Here is a 15,157-nt window from a genome sequence, read left to right as displayed (position 1 = left end):
GTATGTGTGTGTATGTGTGTGTGTGTGTGTGTGTGTATGTATGTATGTATGTATGTATGTTCAATAATGTGAGTAAAAATGCGACTCCCGGGCATAGTTATAAATAAAATAAATAATACACGATCACCGGGAGAATTATAAGTAAAAATACTTTGCTAAAAATACTTTACTAAACTTTTTAATAAAGTATTTTTAGCAAAGTATTTTTACTTATAATTCTCCCGGTGATCGTGTATTATTTATTTTATTTAAATATATATGTATATGTATATATATTTGTTTTCGTAGATTTTCACGGTATGCAGGTCTTGGTGTATTCGGGTCTTTTCCCATGTAAGATTGAGAGTATCTTGGCAACGTTTCGATGAGGTCCCACTTGTCATCTTCAGGCTGGGGTCTTCGGCTTCGTGCCTGTGCGAGCAAAGTGTGATCAGAGCTGCCTCTCTCTATAAATACTGGTGGGGGTGTGTGGAGTGCTGGCTTTGTTGCTGTGGGTGGATTGGTTGGCTGTGTTGGAGCCATTGTTTGTGGATTGTTCAGCTGTTTCATAACATCCTGAGTAGTTGAGATGCTGGCTGTGTGCCCATTAGTCTTTTGTGTTGTAACGACCTGGATAATGGGCTGTGTGATGACATCCTGAGATCTGGTGTAGTGATATCCTGAATTCTGTGTTGCACCATCCTGAGTGGTTGGCTGTGTTGTAACATCCTGAACTTTAGCGTTGTAGCCTCCTGAGTTCTGTGATGTGAAGTCCAGGGTGAAGTAACATACCAGGCTTTGGTTTGGCTCCGAGTTTGCGGTCTAGCTCTGTGTTCATGGCATGTGTCCGTTTGCTTTGTGTGGGGGTCAGAGGGAGGTGTAGCAGCTGGTGATGTTGTCGTGGTTTGGCTTCTGGATGGTGGTTGCATTTCGTCTGAGGGATGGGTTTGGGCTTGGGTTTGGGTCTGGTGAGGGTGAATGGTGGTGGTGTACTGTGTTGTTCTGGGTCCAGTGTCAGTTTTCATGGCTAGGACTTGTTTGTTGATTAGGGCTAGTTTCCAGATGTCTGGTAGGCGGGAGGTATCGTCACGTTTATTCATGTTGTGGGGGTGTTTTTCTATTTCGATGGCTTCCATAATTATTCTCTTGTTTTGGTGTTCAGTTTTGGAGTAGTTTGGTTCCTTCAAAATCAATTTCATGTCCTGTAGCTTTAAGGTGCTGGAAGAGGGAGGAGGTTTTTTTCTTCTTTTCTGACTGCATTCTTGTGTTCTGCCGTTTTCTCCTGCATAAAATTGGAAGTGTCTTGGCGACATTTCGATGAAGTCCCATTCGTCATCTTCAGACTGGTGTTTTCAGCTTCGTGCTTCGAGGAGCAATGTGTGGTCTTAGCTGTTTCTTCCTTTTAACTGCCAGTGGGGGTATGAACTGATTGGGTGGGAGCTTGACTGTGTTCTGATTGGGTAGGACAGTGTTTCTCAAACTTGACAATTTTAAGGCATGAGGACTTCAACTCCCAGAATTCCACAGCCAGCAACGCTGGCTGTGGAATTCTGGGAGTTGAAGTCCACATGCCTTAAAATTGTCAAGTTTGGGAAACACTGGGTTAGGGGTTTGGCTGTTCTCTGATTGGATGGGGTAGTGTTCTGTTTGGGTGGGGGCTTTGTTGTGCTGAGGTTAGTCTGAGTTGCAGGGAGGTTTAAGATGGTGGGTTGCCTTGCTATTTTTTGGCTTCACTTTCATGGTCGTGCTTCATCTTCATGGTGGGTGTCAGTTTGCTTCATGTATGGATTGGAGGGGTTTAAAGTGGCTAATGATGCAGCTGTGGTCTGGCTTCTGGTTTGTGGTCGTGCCTCATCATTGGTATGGCTTTGGGTTTGCTTTTTGCGTGGATGTATGGTGGTGACATCCTCTGTGGTTTTAGTGAGTGTGGGTCTGGTGTCATTCTTTGTGTTAGGGAGTTGTTTGTCAATAAGGGCGGGTTTCCAAATGGCCAGTAGGCGGGAGGTTTCATCTCGTTTGTTCATGCTGTGTGGGCGTTTTTCTATCTCGATGGCTTCTCTGATTATTCTGTTATTAAAATGTTTTCATAACTAAGTTTTCATAACTAACTGGCAGTTTAGTTAGGGCAGTTACAGGTAATCAGGAAGAGTGGCCCCGTCATGCGGGCAATGAGCAGGCAGTTAGATCAGCAGGGGGATAAAAAGAACTTCCCCACCCCTTAAGCCCCACTCTGAGGACACTGGCAGAGGACAGCGAAAGCTAAGTTGTTTTAACCTTGTATATAACTGTTTTTATTGTTTTAAATATTGTTTTAACAATAAATAACTAGATTATACTCTTCCCGGAGATCGAGGATTGCATCATTGAACAAATATGCCCGGGATTCGTATTTTTACAACCATTAAGGACATATATATATATATATATGATATATGAGATTTCAGAATTCCAGTCTGTTCAATGTGTGCTGAACAATTTATTTTATGATGCCATCTGCTGGTGCAGTTGTATATACGCAAGTAAGATAGGCTGCAATGTCTTCAAGTGTGGCAAAATAAAAGATTAACATTTGTCAAATTGCTGTTGAAATTTAAATGTTTTTCCCATTTTCATTTATCCTTTTAAAACTACAGAGACATTACAAAAATAAATAATATATTCATATCGTGAATCAGTGGTGGGATTCAGCCGGTTTGCACCATTTCAGCAGAACCAGTAGCTAATTTTTTGTTGCCGAGGCCCAGAATAGACTTCCAAAAGTGGCATCCACACAGAGAACCAGTTGTTCACATATTTGAATCCTACCACTGCCTGGAATGCATTTTTTTAAAAAACTTAAGAGAATAAGCTTCTTTCCAATTCTGTAAAATTATCCTCTTGGTTGTGCCCCAACCTCAACAGAGCCAAAACTCTTCAAAGATAACAAAATTCCATTTTTTAGGAATTTAGTTCAGCATCATGTTAACTATGGTTTTCTAAAATTGTATTTACAAATCTAGTGAAATGAAACCAAAACAAGGCTATGACTGAACACGAAATAGTGTTAAAATTTTTAAAAATTGATTACAAAACTATTTTTAACTCTAATAACTATCAATTTTAAACATTATTTTAGGAAACTTATAAATATGAAATAACTTTTTCTGATGAATTACTTTCATTTTTAAACTATAGGTATATTTCAGTTGCTTTCTAATGGTTGCTTTAAAGACATTTGAGAGATATTTGAGAAGTATTAATACCACTCTTTAATGCCTTGGTAAGGCCACACTTGGAATACTGCATCCAGTTTTGGTCACCACGATGTAAAAAAGATGTTGAGACTCTAGAAAGAGTACAGAGAAGAGCAACAAAGATGATTAGGGGACTGGAGGCTAAAACATATAAGGAATGGTTGCTAGAATTGGGTATGTCTAGTTTAACGAAGAGAAGGACAAGGGGGGACATGATAGCAGTATTCCAATATCTCAGGGGCTGCCAGAAAGAAGAGGGAATCAAGCTATTTTCCAAAGCACCTGAAGGCAGGACAAGAAGCAATGGGTGGAAACTCATCAAGGAGAGAAGCAACCTAGAACTAAGGAGAAACCTTCCTGACAGTGAGAACAATTAATCAGTGGAACAGCTTGCCTCCAGAAGCAGTAAATGCTCCAACACTGGAAGTTTTTAAGAAGAGACTGGACAGTCATTTGTCCGAAATGGTGTAGGGTTTCCTGCCCGAGCAGGGGGTTGGACTAGATGACCTCCAAGGTCTCTTCCAACTTTACTATTATTATTATATATCATATAAGGTGTGGATATGGGAAATTATATGGATCAACCATGCTTCAATTAATATAGCTCTCAGTCACAGCATTTTACAGCAAGCTTTAACATCTACAATTCTAGACAGCATTGAATGTTTGGAATAATAGTATAAGAAAATTTCACTGGATTCAGTCAAATCTCTTGAACAACAAAACACATAGCATTGCTGATAGCAGGAGCTAAATATCTAAAAGGGCAACTACAGCTACCATATGAAGATGATGTCTACCAGACTTGTCCGTTCAATGACTATTCATACCTATGCATCCTCAAACTCAGTGCCAGGGCATTTTAGATCATCCATTATGACACATTTTTGCTTGGGAGAAAGAAAATGACACTTCCAAAATGGAAGAGCAACTATGGGCTGCCTGAGTAGTGGGCTGGGGATGTGACAGCAACATATTGGCATAACCAAAAAAAAAATCCTTAATCTGTTATATGTAAAGTGGCCCAAATAACTCATACTCAGCAATATGTGCAATGTGTGTGCATGTATGTGTCACATACATTTTTATTGGTTCTTTATCATTAAAAATAAAACCCCTGGTTAACAAACATATTATGGGCTCTTGGGGCCTATGTTAAATCTTCTGTTCTGCCTTTAAATCGGAGGAAAACATATTGACATAAACTATTGCCCCCAGTTTACATTATCACAGCTAGCGATAATGCTGTGAACTTTTACTATCCTCACAGAATTTAATTAAAGGCAGTTTCAGGGCAGTGATTTGGTGGCTTTTGGTGGAGTGGGATTGGGAGATCAAACCTTTATTTTTATGATTTATGTAGCTTCTATTTTGTATTATGTGCTGCAGACTATTTCTAACAAGACAATTTTCCATATTGAGTATACTGCCACCTAGAAGTCATCCAGATTACTGCAGGAACATGAGAGCACAATAAGTCTTACAGAGTGTAAGAGATAAATAACCCTATCAAATAACTCCTTCCCCTAATCTGCCTGAGCAATTTCATTAACTGATTTGCAATACAGAATAGAGAACCCTGAACCAAAATGCTTAATGCCATTGTGCTTCTGGATGTTTCTTCCTTTCTTCCTGAAGTTAGTATTGTTTTTTGCCAGGAAAGAACTTCTTCCTTCTTCCCTCTTTCTATTTAAATGTGTGTGTATGTGTGTCTCCAACATTTCCCCCTTTAATATTTTTATACTGTATACAATACAGTCCTAGTTTGTATTGTAATCAAACTCCTGGGAGATTAACAAGATAAAATAATCAGGTATCTCATTCCTCATAACCAAAGTCAAATGATCATGGATGCCCAATGCTCAGCTACCATATGAAGATGATGTCTACCAGACTTGTCCGTTCAATGACTATTCATACCTATGCATCCTCAAACTCAGTGCCAGGGCATTTTAGATCATCCATTATGACACATTTTTGCTTGGGAGAAAGAAAATGACACTTCCAAAGTGGAAGAGCAACTATGGGCTGCCTGAGTAGTGAGCTGGGGATGTGACAGCAACATATTGGCATAACCCCCCAAAAATCCTTAATCTGTGCTCCAGGAAAAAGGATGTGAGGTTTAGTCCTATACTTGGTATACAAATAAGTTTGCTTGAACAACAATCATGCAAAAAAAAAAAAAATCCCATAAAAAGAGTTTTATCTGCTTCCAAAACTTTTATAGGACTACTAGTTTAGAAATCAGGATCGAAGAGGATTCATACATTTATTCTCAGTCAGTCAAAAAAAATGTATAAACCTCTTGACCCTCAAAGCAGGTTTTACAATTTGTTCCTTCCTTGTATTATTCTTCCTAATGTAGTTGATTAGGACGTACAAATCCCTGCATACTTTTGATTATTTTAATTGGTGATAATAAAAGATTTTTTCCCAGTAGATCAACAGCTATTTTTTTTTCTCTGCATGCCTGAATGCATACAGGAAGATAGAAAATAGTTGCTTGATATAATTTTATTAATTTTCAAAAAAAGTACAAAGTTAACAGATAAACACAAAAAAGATCAAAAAAAGAAAAAAGCTCAAAAGAAAAAAAGTGAACATAAAATAGTAGCAACTGCCAAATGGTATTTTACTTGGTATCAAATCCTGTAAACTTAACACTGATTTGCAAGGTTTGCATAAAATGTATCATGTAATTCCTGATGCCTCACCGTCGATCCTTCTTAAAACTTCTTAATGATAATAATCTTCTGCACAAAGGGAAAGTTTGGAACATGGTCTTGTAAAACAAAAGGCAAGATAAAACTTTTATAGTTACATAATAGAAGGGTGCGTGTGTTTAGCACAACTTGGTCCGATTTTTTTTTTAAATTCAATCCCTGGTGCAAGTCACCTAATTTGTAATTTACATTGAGCCCAGTCATATCAGTTTCATTGTCCACTTCACTTTATTTTCTACTGACTTTCAGAGTTCCAAATATTTTCAAGACTTACTTATGTTAGACCCTCTCGCTGTATAATTAAGTATAATCCCATGTCGCCCGCCGGAACCATAGCATATACAGTATACCAAAAACAGGCATGTTTTTTTTTTAATTGCTACACATCAAGTTAATTATTACATAATAGTATAGATCTGCCTCCCCAAAAGCCATTGTCCTGTTCAAGGCGGAAGGAGATGCTAACAAACTAAATCAAGCATTTTACTCAATGAGAATCCGTACGGAAACGACTCCTCGAACTGAACCATTGAAACTCGGAGAGGCGTGGCCTCTACGTCATACTCCTTGTCTTCCTAGCTTACCCTCACTCTGACGTTAAAGTCGCAGTGTTTTCTGGGTAGTTTCTGGCGCTTTTCGAACCTAACAGTAGGCAAGGAGGGAGGCCTGAAGCTTGATTGACGGGAGGCTTCGCCAATTGCTTTGGGCTACATACAAAGAGACGTTGTAACGTCCAATTGTAGCTGAAATCTGAAGAGGGAAGCGGCATTGTTGGCGGAGAGACTTGGGTTTACGTCCCGCTTTGAGATAAGGCTGTTGTCGAGTCTGAATTTCGGGTTTAGTTAACCATAATACAAGATATACGTCTCTTTCCCCCGCCTGGTGTCGGTTCAAGGGGTGGGACCGGGAGAATGAATTTGATAACGAGGTGGGTACGAACGTTCGGGAGGAGGGGAGAGTACAAGTAACGATTCGCTTCTTGTTGCTATGGTAACGTAACGTTCTCCCCTCGCGCGACGCTTGTCGCGATATCTGCCGTAGCGCGCGATGGTTTCGTGAACAAGCTGAGCAGTCCGCTGTCACACGTGTTTATTGTGCTGAGGTTTTTCTACACATTTTCTCCACAGCCCACCCCGGTTCCAGGGGTAATGATTTCTGCCTGTATTCTGAGTTGATTCAGGTGCAGCACCAAGCCTCCTTGACTAATCTCGAAAGAGAATCCAAGCGGACTTGGTTAATACGGAGAAGGGGAAATACCAAAACTGTAGATCAGAAAGGAAAATGGAAAGCAAATACCTTAAGAAGGCACTGTGAAGCGTTTCCATGCTTTTGTTAAGAACATTGTGCATGTGTTTGTTTGTTTACCAGAAGTCAGAGGAATGATTTTTTCCACATTTTTTTCTTTTACACTATCGATAGATTTAAAATAGTAATTTACATTAAAACACCTCAACTGCTGGTAGTTATAATTTACAAATTTAAAAAGTTTTTGAAAAGTGTCAGTGAGAAAATCTTAAATAAACAACCAATATGCAGCAAGTGAACCAATTAGAAATAGATTTTGGGAATGGGATGAATTAGAGATAGGAAGTTATAGATCTAATCAGAAGGAGCAGATTATCCACAAATATAGCAAAAATATTTTTAGTACTGATTGTTGACACAAAAGGAACATTTATAGTTATTAAAGCAAAAGTAAGAAACACTCACTAGCATAATCATAGGTAACTTCTCATTAATCTTATTACAATAATGCAGTTGGCATTGCTGATACATAGCAGGGCAAGTGAGAGGATTGGGAGGCAAATAATATATGCAAAAGATACAAAAGAAATGTGAATCAGAAAAGTAAAGAATTTGGAGTTCAGAGTTTGGAGTATAATAATTTTTAATCCAGGTGAAGGATATTTATACTATAAATATAAATTTCATGGCTAGATATTATATAAAATCAGATCTCATGGGAAGTGACATTTGCTTATTTATCAAAAACCCATAATATCCATCTACTGTTTCCTTTTTGAGGATTAAGACATGATTTTTTTTTATAATGGCTATACATTTTTCTTTCTTTTTTTTAGAGCTGAATTTTCTGTTGAAAAAACCAAGAGAAAAAAAAGAAGAGAATTAACTGAAGAACAGAAGCAAGAAATTAAAGATGCTTTTGAATTGTTCGACACTGATAAAGATAATGCTATAGATTATCATGAGCTAAAGGCAATCCACTTTCTCTTAATAGTTTAATAATTTGTTTTGAAATATTTTAGATTACTGGTCTTAGTAGTCAAATATGCAATATTGCACTTGACTTCTGTAATATATAGTTAATTGCATGTTAATTTAGGAATGGTAAGAATGCAAGTCAAGCTGTTAGAATATTATAACATATTAGACTTGTGATTCCTTGGGTCATCATTTCAGAGGTATTTCCTCAGTGTCTTTAGCTACCATGTTTCCCCAAAAATAAAACCCGGTCTTATTTATTTATTTTTCCTTCAAAAGAGGCACCAGATCTTAATTTTTGGTATGTGTTTGTCTTTTCCATTCATCTCACAACGATGGCACCAACAGCTCCATCCAGTCAGCCCATTTCTGTGGCCAAAGGCATCTGCAGCCAAGAACCAAGCTATGGATTCAATCCATAGCTCGGTTCTCGGCTATACAAGCCTTCCAGAAAGGCCTCTGACTGCGAAATGCAGGCTGAGCTCCATTCTCAACTGCAGAATGAAGCTCCTCCTTCCGGCAAGGCAAGTGTCGATCCATGGGAGGCTTGGCCGCAATGGTAAGCTCCCCACCCCCACCCTAGCTTGATTTTTAGGCTTATTTTTGGGGTAGGGCTTATATTAAGCCCACCTCAAAAATCAAGCTAGGGCTTATTTTCAGAGTAGATGTTACTTTTAAGGAAACATGGTATGTCAGATCTTCTAATGTACTTGAAAAATTCTTAAAAATTCAGGGAGAGATTTAGAGATGTATCTGCCTTGAAAGTACTCCATGTTGAACTGTATAACATTGTCAAACATCAAGAGTTGAAAACAAGAAATGTTTTATCATATTTGTATTATGTCATAAAATGCTTTATGATAATTTTTATATCATAAAATGTTTTATAACATTTGCCAAATTTCATTTCCATGAGAGTTCTGGATCCTGGACGAATTCTGTAAGTTGATCCACCAGAGATACTTTGGTTCAAAATGCTTTGCCCTGTCACCCAGTTAAAGGTTACAAACAGGAGAGCTTTTGTGGTATAGAGACGAAAGCATGGCCAAGAACAGTATTTGCAATAAAGTTCTAAAGCCTTAGTACATCTTATAGATGTCAATCCCACTAAGTCCCAGTTCAGTAAAGGTCTAGGGGAGAGGGGGAGGAGCAGGTCTAGAGCATACCCATATTTATTTCAACTCCATACTACTTGGTCAAAAATGTTAAAAGTGAAGGAAACACTAGGAAGAAATTATCTTGACTTACCCTACTTGTATTGTCATCTTTCTGACAAATTAAATTGAGATTGAAATATATATGAAATATAAACTTAAATTTGCTACTAAATATGATTCTCTAACTTTAGCATGCTTTATTCCTATGTAAGTGATCAGGCTATAGTTTAAGATTGTGAATAGATTCATATTGGACGACATTTATTTTAGTTAATTTCATCAAACTTTTTTCAGAAGAATAATTACAATCTTGCATTTCTAACCACTTTATTACTTAAAATTTAGGGAATTGAGGACTACACATCTGGGAACTATTAAGGTTGGGAGGGAGTGCTGTAAATAATATTGTAGTAATCTAAATGAGAACTAATTAAGATACTGAATAGGTTTTACTTAATTGTTGCAGAAACTCCTACAGTAATGTATGATGTCCTGTTAGAAGGAAATACTATCATGGTTGCCTCCCCTCCCTCATTGACTCCAGATAAGAGGAAATGAAGGAAAAAAGGCTATTTAGCTGGTTTCTCCTGTCCCTAAATTCAGCAGTGCTAGATTTCTCAGGGTAGAACATTTGCTGTCCTGCTAGTCTCCTGAAACTGATCAATTACTGAATCAAATAAAGTGACAGTTTTGAAAAATGTATTTAATTAGTTAAATGTATAATGTCACATTTAATTTGTTATTGCTAGCAAGGTGAAAGGATTTTCACTTAGAGCATAAATAGTTGTGTCCCTGGAAAATAATGAATTAACAGTGTGCTCCCAAATTTTCCTATTACCTCTTACTTAAATTTAATTGATAAAGAAACGTTATTTTTATGTTCCAAATTGAAATGTTGTATTTTTGTATTTCCCCTGAAGGTGGCAATGAGAGCCTTAGGTTTTGATGTAAAAAAGGCAGATGTATTAAAGATACTTAAAGATTATGATCGGGAAGGAAGTGGCAAAATCTCTTTTGATGACTTTAATGAAGTTGGTAGGTATTGGAATTTAAACAAGTTACTGATAAGAAAATAGTAATTGCTAATAAAAGTTTAATTTATATGTATTTTAATAGATATGTAAACATTAGGCTATTGACAGAGGTTTTTTTAATGCATTAGGAGAGAGGCAGGAGAAAACAAGAAACCATTAGGATTTCATAATGCAAGCTATATTTTCTATTATTTTTCTTAACTTATGGGAAAAATAACTTTAATCATGTCTTATAATATTTTATATTTGTTCTTTATATAACTTCTCACCATGTCTGTATAGATGATAATAAGAACCATAGATTTATTTTACTGCTTTTACTAGAGAATAAACCAATGTGCATGCAAATACAGATTGACATTTTTGTTGATGGTAAAAGTGCATCTTTTAAATTGAATCACAAAGTTGATGTCTGAAACAAAAGTAAAATTATTTTTGTGGAGAATACAGTTCCTGCAGTAAAAATGTCTTTGTAAAAGATACGTTTTATTTTTCCATTTTAGTTACAGACTGGATACTTGAAAGAGATCCACATGAGGAGATACTCAAGGCATTTAAATTGTTTGATGATGATGATTCAGGTAAAATAAGCTTAAGAAATCTGCGTCGTGTAGCTAGAGAACTTGGGGAAAACATGACTGATGAAGAACTTCGGGCAATGATTGAAGAATTTGATAAGGATGGTGATGGAGAAAGTAAGTTCTGAAGATGTATGCATGATTCTAATTTAGGATCAGAGAAGCAAAAAAAAAAGTGCACTCTGTTTTCTGTCTTTTGAGATATTTTCATGATGAGACCTATGGAAATAATTCAATTCAATTCAATATCCAAAAAACCCCAAATCTTACAAGCTTCCAGTGTATTTAGAAAAACAATCTACAGTAGTAGTTTCTTCCTATTCAAAATGAGAATTTCCTTGGCATATGTTGATGGGGATAGCATGTTCATTCTTTTTCTTCTTTTGTGTAGAATGAATCAATAAACTAGAATTAACTTCTGCTACAGTATAAATAATTGAAAAAATAAGCATGCAATTTACTTCTCAACTTAAAAGCGATGGTATTAGCATAAACAAATGCTAACACATAAAAAATATGTCTAAACATAGAAACTAAAGCAATTGGATGTACAGGTAGTCCTTGCTGTATGACCACAATTGAGCCCAAAATTTATGTTGCTAAGCGAGACCGTTAAGTGAGTTTTTCTCTGTTTTATGACCTTTCTTGCTCCAGTTACATGAATTGCTGCAGTTGTTAAGTTAGTAACATAGTTGTTAAGTGAATCTGGCTTCTCTACTGACTTTGCTTGTGAGAAGGTTACTCACAAATCTGTCAGAAATATGAGCCAGTTGCCAAGCATCTGAATTATGATCATGTGACCAAACAGTCATAAGTTAGTTTTTTCAGTGCTGTAGTAATTTTGAACAGTCACTAAATGAATGGTGGTAAGTCGAGAACTACATGTGATAATTACCTATCGTTGTAACTATATATAGCATAACAAAACTTAAAAAAAATGAAATGAGTTACTTGTCTCTGAGTAATTTGAGGCACTTAGGATAGCTATGTTATTTTAATTTCTTAATAATAATTGTTCCCTCCATTATTAAATACGTCTATTAAAAGGATGCACTTCAGGATTTCCAGTTGAAATTACTAGATGATCTTAGTTCTTTTTAGAAAAAAATATTAAGATAAGTGGTTTTAACTGAATAAAATAAGTTTGAGATGCTAATTTCAGTGTAAATTTTTTGAAAAAGAACGTGGTACATATCTAATTGTTTTTTTTATTTTTAACAGTTAATCAGGAGGAGTTTATTGCTATTATGACTGGTGATGTTTAATAGTTCAAGAAACGAACTTGATACAAAAAGGAAGGATTGTTTTCAGAAGCTGCATCGTTTTTATTTCAGTTAATATCTACAGCAGGAGCCATGAAAAATTGTTAAAGGACCAAAAGAAATATAAAGTATATGTATTGAGAGGTTAATATTTTATATCATTAAATTTTAGAATAAGCGTGTTTGTTTGAGTACTCATTTGTAAAATAGCTTTGTATAAAATGTTTAAATTAAATCATAAAATTTTTTGACATTATTTTAGCATTAGCTGTGGCCTTAGTTTTATATAAAAGTTTAACAGACACCCATTTTAATAAAGTCTTCTTTTTATATTCTGTAAACTTCGTTGGAGTATTTAATCCAGAGTCAGGCCCAAGTCAATCAACTGACCTTTCTGTCTAAGGGGGAACTAAAATTTGGGATTACCTGCTCCTAGTCCAGCACTTTAACCATTGGCTATACTGATTCTCAGTCTAAACCAACAATTGGTTGTGGGATTGTGGATTTCATTACAGATTGGTATCTGTTGATGTGATAGCATTTGTGAATTTTAAAGGGAATCAAAAGGGAAAGGGCATCAGTTTTCATGAGAAGCAGCAGGATAAAATTAAGAAAAAATACTTCCTTGAATTATTTGGGGGGGGGGAGGAAATATAAAAATAAAGTAATTCTAGTCATACAAAAATGTATAATCTTAATAAGAATCTTAATATTAATGTTAATACTGTGTTTTTATGAATGCAGTTGTCCATCTCTATAGCCATGCTGAAATAAATTTGAAGAAGGGATCTAGTATTCTAGAAAAGTACACGAAGGTTTATATTTCTGTGCAATCTCTTAATAATGAGAAAGCATATCTTCCTACCTAGGTGTTTAGTCATAGTTTTTATCTGGTACTTCATGCCTGTTCTTGGGCTACTTTGATTAATGCCTCAGTGCTGTCTTTTAGTCCATCTCTTTCTGGCCACTGGGACAGCACCATGTGGTCATCCTAAACAGAGGCCATGGGGCAGATCAGCTGGTTCTCCTTTCCAAAGGCAACCTGTGATTTTCGAGAATATGTTTTTTACTTCCTCTTTTACCACTTCATGTGCTGAGGAAATCTCCAAGATCATCTTCGTGAAAAAGAACCATGGCCCTCCTGTACAATATGGTGGCTGTGTGGTCCTGTCCTGGAAGTGGATACCATTTTGGGAGCTGCCACAATTCTCGGATTGTGAGAATTGCAACCATTTCCAAAATGGTGTCCTTTTCTGGGATGGCATTATGTGGCCTCTGTTTAGGTAGGTGGATTGGCCATGGTAGTGCAGTGGGTAGAATGCAGTATTGCAGGCTAATTTTGCCAACTGCCAGCAGTTCAATTCTTACTGGCTCAAGGTTGACTCAGCCTTCCATCCTTCCGAAGTTGTTAAAATGAGGACCCAGACTCTTGGGGGCAATTTGCTGATTCTACAAACCGCTTAGAGAGGGTTGTAATTTCTGTTTGTGTTGAAATTTTAAGGGCAGGGTTTTTGACTGATTGGTTGATATCCTGTTAACCACATGGTTTTTTTTTTTGGGGGGGGATGTAAAATAGAGGAGGTAGACAAGGGACATTTAGGCAATGATAAAATGAAAGATGGGGAGAGACAGAGCCAAACTAGGCAATTTCCCTTCCTTCCTTCCTTCCTTCCTTCCTTCCTTCCTTCCTTCCTTCCTTCCTTCCTTCCTTCCTTCCTTCCTTCCTTCCTTCCTTCCTTTCTTTCTTTCTTTCTTTCTTTTCTTACCAGGTGTTTGAACTTCTCACAAGCAAAGGGCTTTGAAATTAGGCCAAAAGATTAATGAAATTAGCCCTGCTTTAAATACACTTGCTTTTAATGCAAGCTATGACCAGAACACTTCATTAGATTTGCCCTAGTCTTTGGTATTCTAGATGTGATAACTGAGCAATATTCTCTAAATCTGAGTACTCTGAGACAAGCAGCAGTACTTCTCAAAGGAAAGCAACATATGTTTGCTATGTCAATGTATAGCTTATATGTATATGGTAAATAATGTAAGTAACAAAAATGATAAAGTAATTATGTATGTGCTTTAGGTCCAGAAATTGCCAGTATTATTTGTGAGGCAAGCCCATTACAAAATTAAAGGAACTGGCTTCTTTCTTTTTTTCAGGCACAATCATGTCAGAATTTATATTTAGCATAAATACACATATTAATTCCATTATAACATCAACAAGTGCTTTTATACCAATATGTAGTCATTGCTTTAAATTTATTTTACACTATTGTTATACTGTTGGTGATCTTGATGCATATTAATGACAAAATGATTGTGATTAATATTTGTTCTGTTATGAAATACATAGAACATAGATTTCATATTTGTGGAGTGGAGGATTTTGTGACATGATCACTTAATGAAGCAGTTCTGCACCAAATAAATAGCATGTCATGCCTTAAATTATTAAAACGACATGGAAAGCTTCATTAAATCTCTTGATGCATTCATTTTGTGAGTAGGAGAGAATTCTGAATACAAGAATCAAGGCTGTTATGGTGGAGTGGTGAGGATAAATTTAGATGTAGGACATCTATTTTAATTTTTATCCACTAGGGGGACCTATTGCTGTTGTAAAGTCAATTTGAAGTAGCAATAATTGCACCAACTGACACATTTTATAGCATGGTCCTTTAACTCTGTCAATGCATTGACACCTTAAAAGATGCAGAGTTTTCCACCATAATAACCTTTAATTAATTTCTAGACTTCTAAATTTTTGAGTACTGTTAAGCTTCTCTGCAGAACTGCAAGCAAAAAGCAAAGATTTAATATATTCAAGTAGTCTTAGTCTCTTGCTATGCCATAACATAGATAAGAAATCACACACACACACACACACACACACACACACACACAGAGAGAGAGAGAGAGAGAGAGAGAGAGAGAGAGAACTAGCAAGCCAAAACAATCAGCTAACACTGGT

The 15,157-nt window shown here is 36.4% G+C and overlaps 1 protein-coding gene across 1 annotated transcript; it reads left to right on the top strand.

Annotated features, from left to right (window-relative positions):
* Positions 1 to 6,598: 6,598 nt before the first annotated feature.
* Positions 6,599 to 13,875, top strand: CETN3 (centrin 3). The gene is made up of 5 exons (XM_039348033.1): positions 6,599 to 6,863; positions 8,017 to 8,152; positions 10,236 to 10,350; positions 10,853 to 11,044; positions 12,149 to 13,875. The coding sequence occupies exons 1-5, from the start codon at positions 6,847 to 6,849 to the stop codon at positions 12,190 to 12,192; spliced, it is 504 nt and encodes a 167-aa protein (XP_039203967.1). The 5' UTR covers positions 6,599 to 6,846; the 3' UTR covers positions 12,193 to 13,875.
* Positions 13,876 to 15,157: the final 1,282 nt, after the last annotated feature.

This window comes from Crotalus tigris, unplaced genomic scaffold (assembly GCF_016545835.1).
Source record: "Crotalus tigris isolate CLP2741 ecotype Arizona unplaced genomic scaffold, ASM1654583v1 scf7180000018115.866842, whole genome shotgun sequence".
In the NCBI taxonomy this organism is placed as follows: Eukaryota; Metazoa; Chordata; class Lepidosauria; order Squamata; family Viperidae; genus Crotalus; species Crotalus tigris.
The sequence above is the reverse complement of the archived record's forward strand: the minus strand, read 5'-3'. Positions and strand labels throughout refer to the sequence as shown.

Coding starts and splice junctions, on each gene's coding strand:
- CETN3 (XM_039348033.1), top strand. Junction 8,153..10,235: donor TAGATTATCATGAGCTAAAG/GCAATCCACTTT, acceptor TTTCCCCTGAAG/GTGGCAATGAGAGCCTTAGG. Junction 11,045..12,148: donor TAAGGATGGTGATGGAGAAA/GTAAGTTCTGAA, acceptor TATTTTTAACAG/TTAATCAGGAGGAGTTTATT.